Genomic DNA, 19,080 nt, shown 5'->3' with positions numbered 1-19,080 from the left:
TGAGGTCACTGTGCATGGAAAAATACAATGACTTCCTCCAAGAATCGTTGAGCACCTCACCTTCTTTTCTCTTCACCTTTTAAGGAATATAAAACCCTTAAAGTCTGTGTCATAAATTGCTCCACTGGGGATTAGGTGTAATGCTGCTTTTATATTCATTATATATCTATATATCTATATCTATATCTTTATCTATATATTCATCAGTAAAACCAATTTGTGAATTAATGGATAAGAAATACCCCAGAGTTCTCCCCCTACCCACTAAGAGACAAATTAGCTGTGAACTCTCAGAGGAGAATAGCTCAAAGGGTTAGTTGGAGTCAAGGAAGTATCATGTACAGTGTACCTTCAAGGAATATGAATACCAATAATCTGTAGTCCTCATGGGATACCAACGTACTATTTTAGTATGACTCCAAAGGGAGGTAATAAAAATGGCTAACATTACAAAGCAGGACGAAGGTAACTGCAAATAAAAAGGAAGCTGTATGAAAATCGGACAAAATTCAGTTCAGGGCGAATAGATCAGAAAAATTTGATATTTATAAAATGACCATGTTTGGTATTCATGAACTAGTTAATGTTACATCAAAATATACAAAGAAAAGACTGTTAGAAATACAGACAGAACTTGATTAATCACGTCAGAATTGTTCAGTACTTTAACTGTACAAAAAGAAAAACCAAAAGTAAAATTACAAAGTAAAAATAATGAGAAAATTAATATGAAAACTTAAGGGATTGTGTCAAAATTGTACTCTGAGTGGAAGTTTATAGTTTTACATGTCTCTCTGATTAAACGTTAAAGGCTTACAACAAATGAACTGAGACTTCAGCTTAAGAAATTAAAGAACAGCACAAAATAATAAAAAGAAAATAGCAATAGCACATGCTGTGTAATGATACTGCCTGAAGCACTTCATGTGCATTCATTTACACCTCAGCAGCCCTTGAAGGTAGGTGCTCTCGTTATGCCCATTTTTCAGATGAAAGAACTAAGGCACAAAAGTCAAAGTCCTGCCACTGTTAAGTGGCAGAGCCAGCATAGAAACTCAGACAGTCTGACTCCACAGTTCATGCTGTTAACCACTATATAGACTGTTTTTCAAAGAAAACAGAGAGAAGGTCATTTTTTTAAGGTCAGAAATTAACAGAATTGAAAAATACATGAAAAACTGGTTCTCTGATAAGCCCAGAGAAAGATAAGCCTCTGGCACATCTAATCAATATAAAATAAATAAATAAAACTCAAAGTATGTAACAAGAAGATAAGAAAGTTGCCTGTGAGAAATAGAAATATAAAAATGAAGGGGATTCCCTGGTGGCGCAGTGGTTAAGAATCCTCCTGCCAGTGCAGGGTACATGGGTTCGATCCCTGGTCGGGGAAGATCCCACATGCAGCAGAGCAGCTAAGCCTGTGTGCCACAGCTACTGAGCCTGCGCTCTAGAGCCCGCAAGCCACAACTACTGAAACCCATGCGCTTAGGGCCCGTGCTCTGCAACAAGAGAAGCCACTACAATGAGAAGCCCGTGTACCGCAACGAAGAGTAGCCCCCGCTCACCACAACTAGAGAAAGCCCGTGCGCAGCAATGAAGACCCAACGTAGCCAAAAATAAGTTAATTTTTTTTAAAAAATGAAGCCTACTATGTAGCTCTTTGCTAAAAATTTTAGAAATATTAGTGAAATGTCTAGCCTTCTATGAATATATAAATTACCAAAATTGACTCAATCCAAAATAAGGCAAGGAAAGAGAAAAAAAAGGAACAAGGAAGAGATGAGACAAACAGAAAACAAAGAGCAAGATGGCAGAATAAATAAATAAAAATAAAACTTTCCCACAAAAATCTCCAAGGCCAATTAGCATCACAGGTGAAAGAAATTATTTCTTCACAGAAAGAAACTATATCAATTCCATCACAAACTTTCTCAGAAAATAGAAGAGGGGGAAAGACTTCTTCATCCTTTTTTTTTTTTTTTTTTTGCGGTACGTGGGCCTCTCACTGTTGTGGCCTCTCCCATTGCAGAGCACAGGCTCCGGACGTGCAGGCTCAGCGGCCATGGCTCACGGGCCCAGCTGCTCCGCGGCATGTGGGATCTTCCCGGACCGGGGCACAAACCTGTGTCCCCTGCATTGGCAGGCGTACTCTCGGCCACCAGGGAAGCCCTTCTTCATCCATTTTATGAGACCACTGATAGCAAAACCAAAGGGATTACAAGACAAAAATTACAGACCAATATCCCTCATAAACATAGACACAAAAACTCCTCAACAAAATTTACAACTTAAATCTAGCCATCTTTAAAAGGGATAATACCCAAAATAAGCAGAACCCAAATATGGTTCGTCACAAGACTGCAAGTTCATTTTAACATTTGGAAATCACTGTATCAGTAGACTATGACAGAAAAACATACAGTCTTCTCAATAAGTGCAGAAAAAGCAGACAAAATCCAACATCCCTTCATGATAAAACTCTCAGCAAACTAGGAATAGAAGGAATAAAGTACATCTAAGAAAAGCCTATAACTAACACCAAACTTAATGATGAAAGAATGAAAACTTTCCCCCTGAGATCAGGAACAAGGCAGGGAGTTCAGCTTTCACTACGTTTATTCAGCATTGGACTAGCATAGCTAGTCCAATAAGAAAAAAAGAGCAACAAAAATAAAGGATGTACAGATAGGAAAGGAACTAAAACTCTCTTCATTCACGGAAAACATGATCATCTATATAGAAAGAATCTACCAAAAATGCAAATAGAGTGTTTAGCACAGTCACAAGATATAAGATCAATATACAAAAATCAGTTGGGTTTCTGTATAGTAACAATTAACAACTGGAAGTTGAAATTTTAAAAATCATATTTTCAGTAGCAACAAAAATATTAAATGCATGATTTCAAGACTTACTGTAAAGCTCAAGTAATCAAAACAGTATAGATATATAGATCAGTGGAACAGTATAGAGGATCCTGAAATAGACTCAAACATATATAGTCAATTGATTTTTAAATAAAGGTGTCTGGATAATTCAATAGAGAAAGAATATTCTGTTCAATGAGTGGTTCTGGAAAAAATGGATTTCCACATAAAAAAAGAGTATTAATCTTTAAACAAAATCATAAACATAACTTGAAATGGATGATAGACCTAAATATACAAGCTAACACTGTAAAACTTCTAGAAGAAAACAAGATAAAATCTGTATGACTTTGGGATAGGCAAAGGTTTCTTAGATAAGACATAAGCATGAACAATAAGGGAAAAGATAAGTCTCTCCACTTCGTAAGACACTGTTTAGAAAACAAAAATGCAATTCACAGACTGGAAGAAAATACTTGCAAAACGTATAGCTCATAAAGGACTTATGTCCAGAAGAGATAAAGAATTCTTTTCATTCCAACCCAATTTGTTTAAATGGTCAAAAGATTTGAATAGGCTGATGACACTAAACCAAAGAAAATACAGAAATATCAAGTAAGCCTATGGAAAGATGCTGAACATCATTAGTTGCTAGGGAAATGCAAATTAAAACCACAATGAAATATCACCTCACACCTGTCAGAATCAAAAAGACAACAAATAACAACTTTTGGCGAGGATGTGAAGAAAAGGGAACCCTTCTGCCCTTTTAGTGGGAATGTAAATTGGTGCAGCCACCTATGGAAAATAGTATGGAGGTTTCTTTAAAAATTAAAAATAGAACTACTGTACGATCCAGCAATTCCATTCCTGGGTATTTATTCAAAGAAAACAAGAACACTAATTAGAAAAAGATATATGTACCCCTGTGTTTATTACAGCATTATTTACAATAGCCAAGATATAGAAGCAACGTAAGTGCCAATCAATAGGTGAATGGATAAGAAGATGTGGTATATATAGATATGTAAAACATCTATTACTCAGCCATAAAAAAGAATGAAATCTTGTCATTTCCAACAACACAGATGGACTTGCATGTATTATGCTAAGTGAAAATAAGTCAGACAGCGAAAGACAAATACTGTATGATTTTACTTACATGTAGAATCTAAAAAATAAAACAAATGAACATAAAACAAAAGCAAACTCATAGATACGGAGAACAAACAGGTGGTTGCCATAGGAAAGGGGGTTGGGGGGAGGAGAGAAATTGGTGAGGGAGATTAAGAGGTTCAAACTCCCAATTACAAAATAAATGAGTCACAGGTATACATGAGGTACAGTACAGTGTGGGGATATGTCAATAACTATAATTTTAATATCTTTGTAAGATGACAGATGGTAATTAGGCTTATCGTGGTGATCACTTTGAAATGTACAGAAGTACCGAATCACTGTGTTGTGTACCAGGAACTAACATAGTGTTGTAGGTCAATTATACTTCAAAAACAAACAAGCAGACAGACAAACGCATAGAAAAAGAGATCAGATTTGTGGTTACCAGAGGCGGGGGTTGGGAGAGGGGGAATTGGCTGAAGGCAGTCAGAAGGTATAAACTTCCAGTTATAAAATAAATAAGTACTTGGGATGTGATGTACAACATGGTAAATAGAATTAACACTGCTGTACGTTATATATGAAAGTTGTTACGAGAGTAAAGTCTGAGTTCTCATCAGCAGGACAAATATTTTTTTTCCTCTGTCTTTAATTTTGTATCTGTATGAGATGATGAATGTTCACTAAACTATTGTGCTGATCATTTCATGATGTATGTAAGTCAAGTCATTATGCTGGATGCGTTCAACTTAGACAGTGCTGTATGTCAACTATGTCTCAACGAAACTGGAAGAAAAGAGTATACATTGGAATGTCTAAAAACGAAAAACAAAACAAAAACCACAATGAGATACCATTTTCTACCTACTAGAATGGCTAAAAAGAGAATTGATAAATACCTGTGGCTCATTCATTGAATGGAGTACCACTCAGCAATTAACCGGTCACGGATACAACAAAGATGCATCTGAAAGCACTATGCAAAGTTGAAGAAGCCAGACACATACTACTACTCACTCGTATGATTCCATTCATGTGAAATTCTCAAAGAGGCAATACTGTAGTGGTAGAAAGCAGATCTGTGGTTGCCGGAAGTGGGGGAATGACTCCTAAGGGGCCTGAGGGAACTTTGGGGGAGATGAAAATATTCTGTACCATGATTCTGAAGGTGGTTACACCACCGTGTACATTTTTCAAAACTCATCAAATTGTATACTTAAATGAATGACTTTTATAATATTTAAATGATACCTTAATAAAGAGATTTAATTTCTTTTAATGTTATGGGGACATAGAACACAAAAAGATGCTTTCCCCTTTGGTAACCGTAGGTTTGTTTTCTATTAGACAGTGTTTTTCAATTTCATTCCTAAGAACAATATATATATGTATATATTTTTTTAATATATATAAATAAATAAAATACCTGGGAATTAACTTACCCAGAAGTAGGAGGCAAGTACAGACCACTGGGCGACATTAAAAGATGCCTTTGAGTAACTGGAGAAATATGTGGTAGGCCTGGAAAGAAAGTCTTATTGCTGTAGAGATAGCAGTTCTCTTCAGCTTAATATAGTTTTGGTCAAAATAAAATTGCAATCCCCTATAACATTAACAAAATAATTGTAAGAGTTACCTGGAAGAACAAATTACTGGGTGTAAGTAAGGCACTTTTGAGAAAGCAGACGAAGAGTAGTGGAGTGAAGGACCATTGCTCTACCAGATATTCAAAGGGACCCTCAGTTAAAATGGTGGGTTTGGCAGCACGAGGTGTAGATGATGGGCACACTGTAGAAAGTCCAGCCTAACATTCACAAAAGTTCATGATGGTAAATATAGCATTGAAATCTTGGTCTTGGAAGGGCAGACCAGCCAACTGGAATCTAAAATTAAGCAATTTCACATATTCATATCTTAAGATAAATTTCAAATAGCTTAAAACTGTGACCAAAAAAAAAAAACTATTAGGAAAATGCAAAGAACTATATAGGTGAACATACCTATAATCTTGAAGTGGGTCACGCCTTTCTAGGCAGAAACTTCATTTGTTCCTACCTGACTGCATAATCATAAAAATTTTCAGGGTGGCAGATAACATAACTAAACAAAATTATCCACATTGTATAAAGAATACAACAGGTTACCTAAGTAATAATGATGCTACTGCTGCTGAGGATAAAAAAAAAAAAAAAGACATACTCAAGTAGAGGAAAAGGATAAAAGATATATTTACATTTTTAATATTTTACATAGCTTTTGTCTCAGCAAATGTACTCATTTCTTTCTAAATAATCTTGGATGGGGGAAAAGTTTTATTTATAAGGATATTTACTTCCTTATCCCTTACCAATGGAAAAGGTTAAAAGCAATTAAAATGTCCAACAGTAGGGGATTGGTATAATTTCTAAGGCTGCCATAGCACATTGCCACAAACTGAGTGGCTTAATACAACAGAGAAATTTATTCTCTCACAGTTCCAGACTCTAGAAGTCTGAAATCAAGGTGTTGGCAGGGCTCTGCTCCCTCTGACGGCTCTAGGGCAGAATCCCTCCCTTCCTCTTCCAGCTTCTGGTGGCCCTAGGCTTGTAACTACGTCACTCAAATCTCTGCCTCTGTCATCACATGTCCTTCTTTGCGTGGCTGCACTTGGCCGTATAAAGGCATCAATCATTTGATTTGCTCCCTCCCGCCCCCGCCAATCCAGCATGACCTCATCTTAACTATGTAATTACATCTGCAAAGACCCTGTTTATAAATAAGGTCACATTTTGAGGTTCCAGGTGGACAAGAATTTTAGGGGGGGACACTATTCAACCCAGTACAGATGATATAGAAGAATATCTAAAGATATAGAGAAATGTTTACAAAATATTATTGAATAAAAAAGGTGATTTGATACAATGCCTTTAAATAAAAATATCATGTATAATAGATCCAATAAAAGCCTGAAAGGGCATTTACCAAAGCATTGCTAGTGGTGCTAAGTTGGGAGAGGCTTGAATGCTTTTAATTGTGTTAATCAATTCCTGTATTTTCTAAATTTTTTGCAATGAATATGTGTTCTTTGATAAAGAGGGAAAATAGTGAGCCTTTCTTGTCTAGGTTTTCAAACTATAGGTTTAAAAATGAATTCATATTCTTGATTGCTACAACTTTTGTCTAATGAGTTAAAAATAGCATTTACAGAGTTCAAAGTACATTTTTAAATGTCATTTAAAACAAAGACTATTTCAAAGTTGAATACTTCCCTATTATACAAGATGCTTTTGTTTTTCCAAATTATAGGCAATTTGAGGTTTATGGGTTTGACATGCTCATTTTAAGTGTTTATTGTCTTTCGTGTTATTAGAATTTTCCCTGACTCTGTAATAGTTAGATTTGTGACTCCATCCAGACACAGATGTTCTAGGTAAACATAAACTCCAGGACATTCTAGCTACATGTCTCTAGAGCACTGGTGAGATATTTGGAATGAACAATCGCCATGTTATTTGTTGCTGTTTTCCTAGGCAAGGAATTGTTCCTCCGGGTCTCACAGAAAATGAGTTATGGAGAGCAAAGTACATCTATGATTCAGCTTTTCATCCCGACACTGGTGAAAAGATGATCTTGATAGGAAGGATGTCAGCTCAGGTTCCAATGAACATGACCATCACAGGTTGTATGATGACATTCTATAGGTGAGTTCTGGCAATGTAACGACAGTTTGCTTTATATTCCAGAAGCTTAAAGTACATTTTTTTTATGTGAGTGGTTTAATCGAAATAAATGTCATTTCATGTGGCGTTTCATTTTGTATAAATGTTGCAACTCTAGGGGGTTGTTTTACCTTTTCCCTCTGTTGAGTAGAACTCTCCTTGTTGCCCAAAAGGAGGTTGAATTTCTCCCTAAATCTTAGACCCAAAAGAAAATGAGAAAGAAAATAAAAAGATCCTCTAAGCAGATTCTGTTTAATCCATTCATAGCTATAGGTATAAGTATAGGTGTAGGTGTAGACATGTAGTGAGGAGGGACCAGAAATAGCCTACAAATGGCTTTTTTCCCTAAGAGAAGGGACCTGACATTAATCACATTAATTGGGTGCCCACTGTTTGCTGGGCTCCCTTACAAATTTAAGATAAAATTTAAATAAGTTATCTCCATCCTCACCCTAACCCTCTGAGTTTGTTGCTATCCATATCTAACGAATGAGGAAACTGAGAATCAGACAAGATAAAAATCTGCCCAGCCACACCGGTCCTCGGCCTTTGACCCAGAACACACAGTCCCGGACCCAGCGTTCTCCCTTCTCCAGTCCATCTCCTCTCTGGTTACTGGTGCTCACGTTGTCCATTCTGCATGGCGGCTGGTTCACAAGCGCTGGTGGGTACGTGATGGATCGATCTGTTTCAGGACCACACCGGCAGTGCTGTTCTGGCAGTGGATCAACCAGTCCTTCAATGCCGTGGTCAATTACACCAACAGAAGTGGAGATGCTCCCCTCACTGTAAAGTAAGACTGGAAGATTTAACTGTCCTCTGCACTTCTCTGGGGTTCATTTGATTCACTGGTGATGCTCTCCTGGTTAAAAAAGTATATTCGTACAAATTGTTTATACGGTTTGGAATCCTAGGGAGCATATTTTTCAGTAGTGTTTCTTTTCCTCCCTTTCTATGTAGGTAACGGTTTTTTGCAGCCTGCCTTTCCAGACATCATCCATGCCGTTAGTGGCTCTGGTAGGAGGACATGGCTCCCACACCCTAGGGCGCATCCCCGCCTCGCCCCCGCAGAACACACAGCAGGCAGCTCAGGGCTGGCCTGTGTGACATGACACACTGTACCCCCATCCACCCTGTGGGTGTAGACAGATACCAGCATCAAAAGTAGCAGAATCAACAGTGTGATCTCTGCAGAAATCCAGGGGAATTTTGTATCTGATTTGTCTTTAAAATAGGACGCCTCCGGAACCCAAAAGAAAGTGAATGGATTTAAAATTTTGCCTCCTGTGAAAAGATGTTCAGATAGACTAAAGTGATTAGTTAACCAAAACTTTGAGCCTAACTTAGTAACACTTCAAAGCGTTTTCTTTTTTGTTTTAACTCTCAAATTGCTTTTGACCATCTGTAGTCTTCTATTATCATCCTAGGGAACAAAGAATATTGAAATCTGCAGCCCAGCAGTGCTGGTCACACCTTCATTTCATCCAATCCTTGAATTAAAATTTATTTTAAAGCAAGAGAGAACGGCTTGGGCTTAATTGTATTTTGAGGATGAGACTTTTAGTCTTTTTATACCATAAGATGTCATTTTTAGAATGGCGGCACTGCATTTTTACTTTCAGTATGTATAGTGATATTTTGAGAAGTATTTTTTTATTTAAGCAAATATGCTACAAACATTTAAGCTAATATGCATTTTCCCACATTTGTAGCTTCCTGCACAGTCCCTGCTTCCTTCCCCCCCACCACCATGCATGCATATTCTCTGTGTCTGCTCGTTTGGCGTGGTAGTTAGGTTCTATGTGAAGAATGCCATTTTTGTATGGGTCTGAATATCTCTACTTGTAGAGTGATGACGAATGTTGTTCTGTGGGATCTCCTTTTTAAAATTTTTTTTATTGAAATACAGTTGATTTACAATGTTGTGTTAATTTCTGCTGTACAGCAGAGTGACTCGTTAACACATACACACATTCTTTTTCATATTCTTTTCCATTATGGCTTATCACAGGATGTTGAGTATAGCTCCCTGTGCTAGACAGTAGGACCTTGTTGTTTATCCATTCTATATATAATAGTTTGCATCTGCCATTCCCAAACTCCCAACGCATCCCTCCCCTACCCCGCTCCCTCTTGGCAACCACAAGTCTGTTCTCTATGTCTGTGAGCCTGTTTCTGTTTCTTTGATAAGTTCATTTGTGTCATGTTTTATGGAATCTCTATTCTTAATCTTGATTTCTTCCAAAAATGTTGGGCTTGAGTTTTCTGACGCACACTTGTTGTTTATGTACCATTTTCCTTCTTTTCAGTGAATTGGGAACAGCTTATGTTTCTGCAACAACAGGTGCTGTAGCGACAGCTCTAGGACTCAATGCATTAACCAAGGTACTCAGATTTTTATTTCCATAGCAGTAAAGCTTCTTAATTTGTTCTCACCTGCCTGGCTCTAAGTCTCTCTGTTAATTTCTCAAAATAGTTCAAGTCCTATGACTCTCTTATTATAGTCATTATCTCCGACTGCTTTCTTAAAGTGTATCTTTCAATACGTTTGGGAAGGAGTGTCACTAATAACGTCTGCCAAGACCCTGGTCTGTACCTGGCACTGTGTATTCAATGCTAAATGCTCACCCATCCATACAGCCCACCAGAGGCTGGGTGCTGGGCTGGGTACCTCCAGGCACTGCCCTGAAGAGGTAGAGGAGTCAGCATCTGAACCCAACACTGTGGGACTCCAAAGCCCCTGCTCCATCAGCCACATAAATCCATCAAAATATCTTGGAAGTCTGCCTTGTCCCAGTGTGCCCAGGCTGGAAATAGAAAGTACCTCTAGGAAACCAAGTTTTGAACGTACTCTTGGCCCAAGTTTCTATACAAATAGGACTCTGCATTTGTAGAGGTTTTCAAGAAGAAATAAGTACTTGCATTCAGTACTACAGGAAAAATAAGATCTTGCTTTTGGAATTATCTTTTCTGCAGCATGTCTCTCCGCTCATAGGACGCTTTGTTCCCTTCGCTGCGGTAGCTGCTGCTAATTGCATTAATATTCCATTAATGAGGCAAAGGTAAGCTTAATATGCCCTCTTAGAGAACACCTGTGCTTGACAGTAGGGTCTTATAATAATCTGCTTTGTTGAAACTTAAATAAATTTGTTTTATTTTAATATTTACAGATGAAGTTTTATGAGATCTGGGATCTGCTTCCAAATAATCTGGTTTTGGGGGTGAGGATGGGTCCATTGATGAAACAAGGTCAGCTCTGAGTTGCTGATTATTAAAGCAGGCTGATGGCCGTATGGGGTTTAGAATAGTCTTTCTACCTCTGTATAATAAAAAGTTTAAAAAATAGATCTCAAACTTACATCTATGCCTAGAAAGCTTCTTCTGTACAATAGGTTCTTCGCCCCTTCCCCCCAAATTTTCTCTTGGGGTTTCAAGTAATATTAATCTATATCTCTGGAAGTATTTTTTAGTGCTGGCAAAAATTAAAGGAGAAGAAAAAAACGAGAAAAAAGCATTTTGGAATGGATAACGAAAAACAGGGTAACAGTAGGAGCTATAATTGTAGCAGTAGTGACCATAGTTAAATATGCAATAGTTCCGTGTACTTGTGACGCCTATGTCAGTACAGTTAGTTTATTTTTTAGTAATTATATCTATCTCTCATTTGGAAAGTTGCTCAAATTTGCACATGAGCTTAGAAATCAGCCTTATCTCTAAGTTAGCGTATTCACCTGTTGAGTCCTATTGTTGTTCAAAATGCTACACCTTTTTTTTTTTTACAAAATTTACTAGCATTATTTTACTTGTGTGTCTATCACACGAGGATTAAGCATGTTTGTGGTTTTAAAAATAGACTTATTAGTGCCAAAAATGACACTGGAGTGGATTTTTGGATTAAGTAGGGACTCGGGCTTTCACAGCTTCAGTGCTGTTTCCAGCCATTCCGCGAAGGCACCTGTGAACTTCTTTGCCCGTTGTCTTGCTCTCTAGGGAACTCAAAGTTGGCATTCCTGTCACAGATGAAAACGGGAACCGCCTGGGCGAGTCTGCAAACGCTGCTAAACAAGCCATCACGCAAGTAGTCGTCTCCAGGATCCTCATGGCGGCCCCCGGCATGGGTGAGTAGAGCTTTGCCATCCATTCATTTGTTCGGTACGTTTCAATCAAACAAGCGTTGGTGCACCAGTGAGCAATAACTGCAAAGGATCCCTTCCCTTAGTGGAACTTACTTTCTGGCGGGGGAGGCAGAAAACTAACAAAAATAAGTAAAATATGAATAGGTGAGATGGTTATAGAGCTAAGCGGGGGGTGGGGGGGAAGAGGGTTGGGGATCTTGGGGTGGAAGTGCTATCGAATGTAAGTCCGTGTGCCCCACATATAGTGAGGCCAAATGATACCCAAATGTTGGGAGTTTGGAGCAGAGAAAGGTTTATGGCAGGGCCATGCAAGGACAACGGGTGGCTCATGCCCCCAGAAACCCCCGAACGGTCTCAGCAAAGCATGTTGAAAGGCCAGGTGAGGGAGGGGGGGCACAGGGTGTGTGATCAACTCATGCACAATTCTCTGATTGGTTGATGGCGAGGTAACAGGACAGTTAACATTATCAATCCTTAGGCACCAGAAGGTCTGGGGGCTACGTGCTCATGATCATCCAACAGTTAATTTCTTCCATTGGGTGGTGGTTTTTAGCATCTGAAAAACTCGGGAAATATCCATGAGGTACTGTTAGCTGGGTACTTCAGAGAGGAGATGCAGCAGAGGATATGGGGAAGGGGTCTGTCCCAGGAAGACCCCGTGCGGTCCTGCTTGGTTACAGAAGTAGACTGGACAGATGGGAGCGAGGGAGCCCAGTGGTTCCAGGGTCGAATATTCTGGGCAGACGGAACAGCAGGAGAGCAGGGAGCTGTGCCCAGTGTGACGGAAGCATCAGAGGAGGCAGGTGCAGCGGGAGGGGAGAGAAGGGTGTGGGAACAGTAGAAAGGAGTAGACGAGGCCCCAGCGGGCAGAACGCAGGTGGCCCTGCAAGCGTTTGGAGCCCTGGCTTTTAGTCTGAGGGGTAGGAGGCCGTGGAGGGTTTCAAGCACAGGAGTGGTAATAATAATCCGGCTTAGGTTTTAACTGAGTGATTCAGGGTCCTGTGTTGAGAGTAGGCTGAAGAGGGACCAAGAATGGTGGTTGGAGACTGTTCAGGAAGCTGTTGACTACTGCAGGCAAGAGATTATGGTAGTTGGACCAGGGCAGTGACAGTGAAGGTGATGACAATTTGAAGGGAAAGAATTTGATCTTTGTAAATCTTGAAAAGAAACTTCCAAAAGTTCTTGAATAGGAATAACTTCTACTGAAGATTTATTTGTATCAATGGGAAAACCTTAGAGCATGAACCAAGTTGGGTTAGTTATAGGAGCTATTAATATGTGACTCAGTTTTGTCCCTAGGGCCTGGACTCAACATAACCAAAAGCAGAAAATCTCCATGGTGATTTAGTTCCCCTGAGAATCTCTGGTCCACTCCTAAGGCTTCTTCAGCTACCCTCAGACCAGGTCTCTCGAGAAGGTTCTCAGACTTACTCAGAAACCAGAGGGCCCGGGAGTACGTAACTCTTTGCAGAAAAATATAAATATATATCTTACAGAGAGAAATGAGTATGTTTACTTTCCTTGTCTAAATCAGATGCAAACAGCACTTGGCTATTAACTAAACTCTCAAAAGAAGCATACTTAATCAAGTGCTGTCAGGTTTTCTCACTGATATTTTTTGTTGTCTTTAAATTCCTTTTGTCACTGGGAAAGCTCACCAGCAGACAGTAGGAGTGGGCAAAGGAAGGTTGAAGAAAAGGGCATGAAAGAAAACTTGGAGGCGCATTCCAGCCAATTGCACTCCAGCTAATTGGTTATCTGATTTAACCACCATTAAGTGATTTAACAAAGAAGCACCTCAGTGCCCTCATGAGACAGCGGTGTGCACCGTAGGGGTGAGTGAATGGTGGAAACCACAGTCGTGAACTGTAGGCCAGGAGTCCCCTGAGTCCGGGACCAGCACGTTGTCAGTAACCTACGAGGAGGCTGGGGAGGCAGCCCCAGAACACCTGCTGAGCCCAGATTTCCAATTTGCCGAAATCAAGGTGGCCATTCCGGCTTCTACCCTGGGTGGGCTTTTGGTTTTGTTCTTTCCCATTTTGAAATAAGGACGCTCCTCTTTGAAGTTCAGCCGGCCCAACAAATTTGTTTCCAGTGGCTTGGTTACTTTAAACATTATTTAGTCCCCGGAGAAGGAACGCAATCTTTCTATCCCAGCGAAATCTCTAAAGGTAATTCATATATTGAAATTGATGTGACAGTTTAGTCTGATAAAAATCATGAATAAATGAACTAACACTATCCAGTGTTTTACGTGCATCATTGCATCTAATCATCCTGGCTAGTTTGATACAATTGTGCCTATTATATAGATGAGGAAAACAGAAAACTGAGGCTCAGAGAATTGTTTTCCAGGCTCACCCAGCTAGCAAGTGGTCTGCGTGACTCAAAGCAGGAATCTTTATACTGGACTCTACGTGGGATGGACACCCCAGGAAGGCTGCATTTGTTTCATTGGTATAGGAGGGAGAAGTTCCTGATGTTTGTACTGTTGTGTATTTAATGTTAGATATAAAGTTCTCTTCAATATCATAAAATTTTCTGGCTGGCAAAGAGCATTGTGTTATTTTTCAAAAATCTAGAGAATGGAAACAATGGATTTTTTTAAAAAATACTAAGGTATTTTAAAGAATTATTGCAATTACTTTTACTCTGCCAGTGTGAAAATAGCCTAAAAGTAATATAAGCCTTTTGTGAAATTGTTGGGGGGAACAAAAAAAAAGTGAGCTGAAAATAGACATGAAGATTTAAGTGGATCTATCTTTACTTCCAGCCATCCCTCCCTTTATCATGAACACTTTGGAAAAGAAAGCCTTTCTCAAGGTAAGCCCCACTTCTATTTATCCTTGTCTCAATCCTTTCAGTTTGTTTTCAGACTTCAAATTGAAGTATTTCCCACATGAATAGTGAGTAAAGAATTTGAAGGCCAGTGGCAATTGGGCACTTCAGGGGATATTTTATTTCTAATATCAGATATTTGAAAAAGCTCTCATAAATCTTCATTTATTGAATGCTGCCCACTCCTCTTGAGAGGTTATAACCCGGGTACACAGTCATCGTAGTCAGCAGTCGGATCCCTAGCTAGATGATAATGAGGAGATGGTGTGAATTTGGAATGATGTGTTTGTAAGTCCCGATACATACTATCAGAAAGGAAGAAATAACCTGGAGTAGTAGCTTCACAGAACACTGAATTTAGTGCCCTGATGTATTTTTCTTTGGTGATCGTATCTAATAATCTATTAATCTATCAGCCGCCTCCCCTCAGGGTCTGAAAATATTACAGGATGAAACTGTCACTGAGAAATCTCTGTGCACTGTCTGCATTGTTTTTGTAACTTCCATGATTTAATGCAATCATATGTATGCTCCATCTTAGCTTTCCAGTTCTTGTAACAAGTAGGAAAGGGTGGGATAGGGTGACTCGTTTGGCTCCTGCTGTATCTAGAAACTGACACCATTACACCTGCGGGGAGGAATGAGTCCAGTTCCTTGCTGGAGGAGCAGGTGTGTTGTAAACACTGCAGCTCTCTTGGGGTGAATTGTTTTGGGTCTTAGCGACAGAACCGTCACACTGAGAGGACGGTATCGGACTTTGAAAAAAGGACATGGTTCACAGACCAAACACTTCCTGAATGATTTCTGTGATTAGGAGAATTCTAAGTGTCCAACAGGTAAATGTTCATTGACCTTTATTCACCCTATGGGCTCCATCCAGGCCAACACTAAATACTTTCAATACAATCACATTCTTAGAAAAATAAGCCCAGAAAGGATGCTTTGAAAAAATAGTAGTGTTGTGTGCCTCATCTGACCGGCATGTCGACGCACCAACCCCATGTGAGGGAAAGGGGACCCTCTCTTCAGCAGCCCCCTCCCAGTCTTCCTTGGGAGCTTTGGGTACATAAGCAGATTATATTCCCTGAGCTTCTTCCTCTGGCAATCTTACATGTCGATGTGAATGGCAAGATAGGGTGTCACAGTGGCTCTGTAGTGATTGAACTATCCCATTGCTCCTGGGAACGTTCCCAGGGGTGTCCACAGACCCCCGGGCCACCCCAGAAGGCTGCATCCTCAAATGCGCTCTGAGTCCCCGTCCCATCTCCTGTGAGGGTTTCTATAGCCTTAAGTGTAAGATTAAACAAAAATATAAAACAGTTACACTGATTTAATCAGTAATGCTATTAGTGATGACCAAAATGTAAATGTGACCTCATTGGACATAATTTACCTACTTCGATAAGCCCTTATTTTGAGGATTCATGAAAAGGCTTTGCTGAAGTCTGTTTCTGCTGCAAAATTTAGAAAAGATTAATTCTTTAAAGCTGCTCAGGGATTAGTTTATGTACTAGAACAGGGACTAGATCTTGAAATTACCAAATTATGTAAACAGATGAACTCTTTAAAGCTGCCAAAGGAATTAGTGTATGTGCTTGAACAGTGACTAGATCTTAAAACTACTAAATTATTTAAACATCTAAAACTCACCAACTTTGACATTTCAGTGATTTTTCAAATAATCTAAAAAAAAGAAAATTAATGCTCCTTCCTCTATCCATCCCTGCTTTCCTTACGGGACGTAATTTAGGCTTTGAGGGAGAAAACCTATCAAATGAACTTAGAAAGGGGGCCATCGACATTATCCTCCAGGATGCTAATAGGAAGTGACCCGTCCAGTGGATCCGTAACTTTGCAGACGTGGAATTGATGCCCTGGGTTCTTCTCTGCTGGCTCTTGATCTGATAAGTCATTAGGATTATAGTCTTTCTGCAAGGGCATATGTTGACCCAGGCAACCTTTGGATTTGCCTGGTTGTTAATTTCTTCAGGTATTGGCATGCCAACTTTGGGAACAATGGAGAATCAAAAACCGTGTTTAATAAACCCAACTTCCCCCTCCCATGGAATTTAAGCAAAATCAGGTTTTTAAAGCAAGACCAGATTTCTGGGTAGATAACAAGGCTTGGAAATTGTCATCTCATCATGTTAGTGTGTCTGGCATGAAAGTGAACTTTGGCAAGAGAGGAATACTTTTGCAAGTGTAGGTCATTCCATCAATAATATATGATTGTCGTGAATTTGCAGGTGACCGTGAGAGCAGTTGGGAGGCCACCTTCAGTGACAGTGTGTCCCCACCCTGGAAGCTTTCCCATCCCCTTCTCTCTGCCTCTCAAACGTCACCCAGCACCCAGTTAGCAGAGGTATGTCAGCAGCCCGGCTCTGGAGTGGAGACTCCTAATCTTGCCAGCTGCCGCTGCTGGTGGGACATGATTCCCCGGAGTCTCACTCCAGGCTGTGGATACTGAGCACACGTGGCTGCTTGCATGTGAGCTGATCATGGCGTGGGATTCCAGAAATTCCGTAGGAAAGTCTGCATTCGAACCTACATTCATGCTAAAGAGTTAGGTCACTGGGGAAGACATGTGAAATGAACTTGGTCCTTTACTCTCCCAACTGCCTTTGAACTCCTGGGGTCTCAGCGTTGTTGGAAAAGTTGCCACGGTTACTCTCATATCTTGGTGACAAACACTGGGCAGGAGACATAGCTGGGCATATTGTATCATTTTCTTGCTGGGACAGACAGAAATTGCTATAGATACAGCCTGGCATTTTCTTCCACGAAGCGACCAGCAAATGATACCAGCGGTTAGCCACTGTTGCCACACTGCCCTAGGCTTTTCACAGCAATACATGAATAAATATTGTGTTTTCCTCCCTTGTTTTTGTTTGTGGTTTTCAGCTTTGCTTGGTACCATACCCTTCAATAATCATATAGAGGTGTGCCACCTCGATTCCCCTCTGCCCGCCCCACTCCACTACTGAAGGGCCTCATGTGGAACCGGAAGGGGCCGCTGGCATCAGAAGCCATGGGGCAGGGTTGGGGGAGGAGGTCAGAATAGCTCATGGGTCAGTCCGAGCACCTCGCTAGCTACAAAGGGTCTGGCTGCAGCTGAACTCATTCGGACTTCTGTGGAGGATGATGCTTTGAAAAAGCAATGGCTAAACGTTGAGCTCTTCAGACATAACATCCCACTCCCATGTTCAGGGTTGCTGTTACACCCAAATATTGCATTTTGCCCATGTAGCGAGGACTGTAGGACTTCACTGATACCTATGGCCATTACAAAAGCATAGGCAGAGCAGCTTATCTTTCTATCCATATGTTTCCATCTGCAAAGCACTTTCACATGCTATTTGGAAGGGCAGGCTTTTCTGAGCCCTTTTACAAAGGCTTAGAGGTCATTTCCTCAGCCGTTCATGTCCATGTGGGTGGCATCTGCCTGGGTCGGTTAGCCCTCTGATTGTTCCCGCAGCTCCAGCGGCCAGATGTGCCTCTCTGCAAGGATGTACTTATCTGGGCTTTTACCTTGAATTTGACCAGACTCCTCTGCAAACATGAAATGAATTGAATGTTCTTGGCTTTTTTAAACGGTGAGCTCGGGGAGCCTTCGGCATGACTCATACTTCCCCCCACGCTTTATCTTTTCCCAAATGGAGTGCTGGCAAAAAGCATCAGCTGTGGGCAGGTGACTCACAGAAATCTTTGCAGTAAACCAAAAAGTTCACTGCTTAAAATCTGGTGCTTTTCCCAACAGTGTTCTTGAAGAATAGCTCCTGTGGTCTCTCTACTTTGCTGGCACTTTCATTGGGAATAAAGTTGATATGGTCTGGGTCAGATAAGAGCTGCTCGTTCCTTAAGTTCTAGTTCATTTATATTTTCTTTAATAAAAGTGGACGGCTCTGTCTACTCAGTAGATTTTCAGGATTGTCTGCTAATGGAGTGTGAATGTGGCATTTATTTGTTCATTCATTTATTTTATTCAGCAGCCCTTTGTTGACTGCCTGTTGCATGCCAAGCAATGTGCGAGGTCCTAGCATCAGAGAAATAGGGCTTGGGCCCTGCTCTCAGGGACCATATAGCATGGTGGTGGGGAGAGGCACAGGGCAAATGGTTCCAATACACGGTGAGTACAGCATGAGGCACAGAGGGAGCATAGAAGAGGTTTCGCCCCCAACTGCCCTAGGTGGGCAGAGGCTTGAAGACAACTGGCCAGGGACATCTGCTTTGCAGAAGCTCAGAGAAGACACAGAGCATGGCTTGTTGGGAGACTTGTAGATGGTCAGGTTGCCTGGGATGTGGGCCACGTGTAGGGAACTGACTGTACCATATATAAAAATCAACTCCCAATAGTTCATGGAATCTAAATGTAAAAATCTACAATTGTCAAACTTCTAGAAGAAAATATAGCAGAACATCTTT

General features: G+C 40.4%; 1 protein-coding gene across 8 annotated transcripts in view; it reads left to right on the top strand.

Moving 5' to 3' along the window:
- SFXN1 (sideroflexin 1) overlaps positions 1-19,080 on the top strand; it is a 54,987-nt gene that overhangs the window by 19,689 nt on the left and 16,218 nt on the right. For 6 of the 8 annotated variants that reach the window (XR_007476270.1, XM_004272019.4, XM_033432101.2 and 3 more), the window contains 6 exons: positions 7,496-7,666; positions 8,379-8,477; positions 9,994-10,069; positions 10,661-10,746; positions 11,675-11,802; positions 14,594-14,643. Coding sequence is in view for 6 of the 8 variants with exons in the window: in XM_004272019.4 (XP_004272067.1) it covers positions 7,496-7,666; positions 8,379-8,477; positions 9,994-10,069; positions 10,661-10,746; positions 11,675-11,802; positions 14,594-14,643 (610 nt within the window). In the remaining 2 variants the exon portion in view is untranslated. Of the gene's footprint in view, positions 1-7,495; positions 7,667-8,378; positions 8,478-9,993; positions 10,070-10,660; positions 10,747-11,674; positions 11,803-14,175; positions 14,278-14,593; positions 14,644-16,904; positions 17,538-19,080 lie in introns of those variants that run through there. The other 2 variants (XR_004484443.2, XM_033432100.2) reach the window with 2 other exon arrangements.

This window comes from Orcinus orca, chromosome 3 (assembly GCF_937001465.1).
Source record: "Orcinus orca chromosome 3, mOrcOrc1.1, whole genome shotgun sequence".
NCBI classification, from domain to species: Eukaryota; Metazoa; Chordata; class Mammalia; order Artiodactyla; family Delphinidae; genus Orcinus; species Orcinus orca.
Note: the sequence above shows the minus strand (reverse complement) of the source record. Positions and strands in the feature narration are given on the sequence as shown.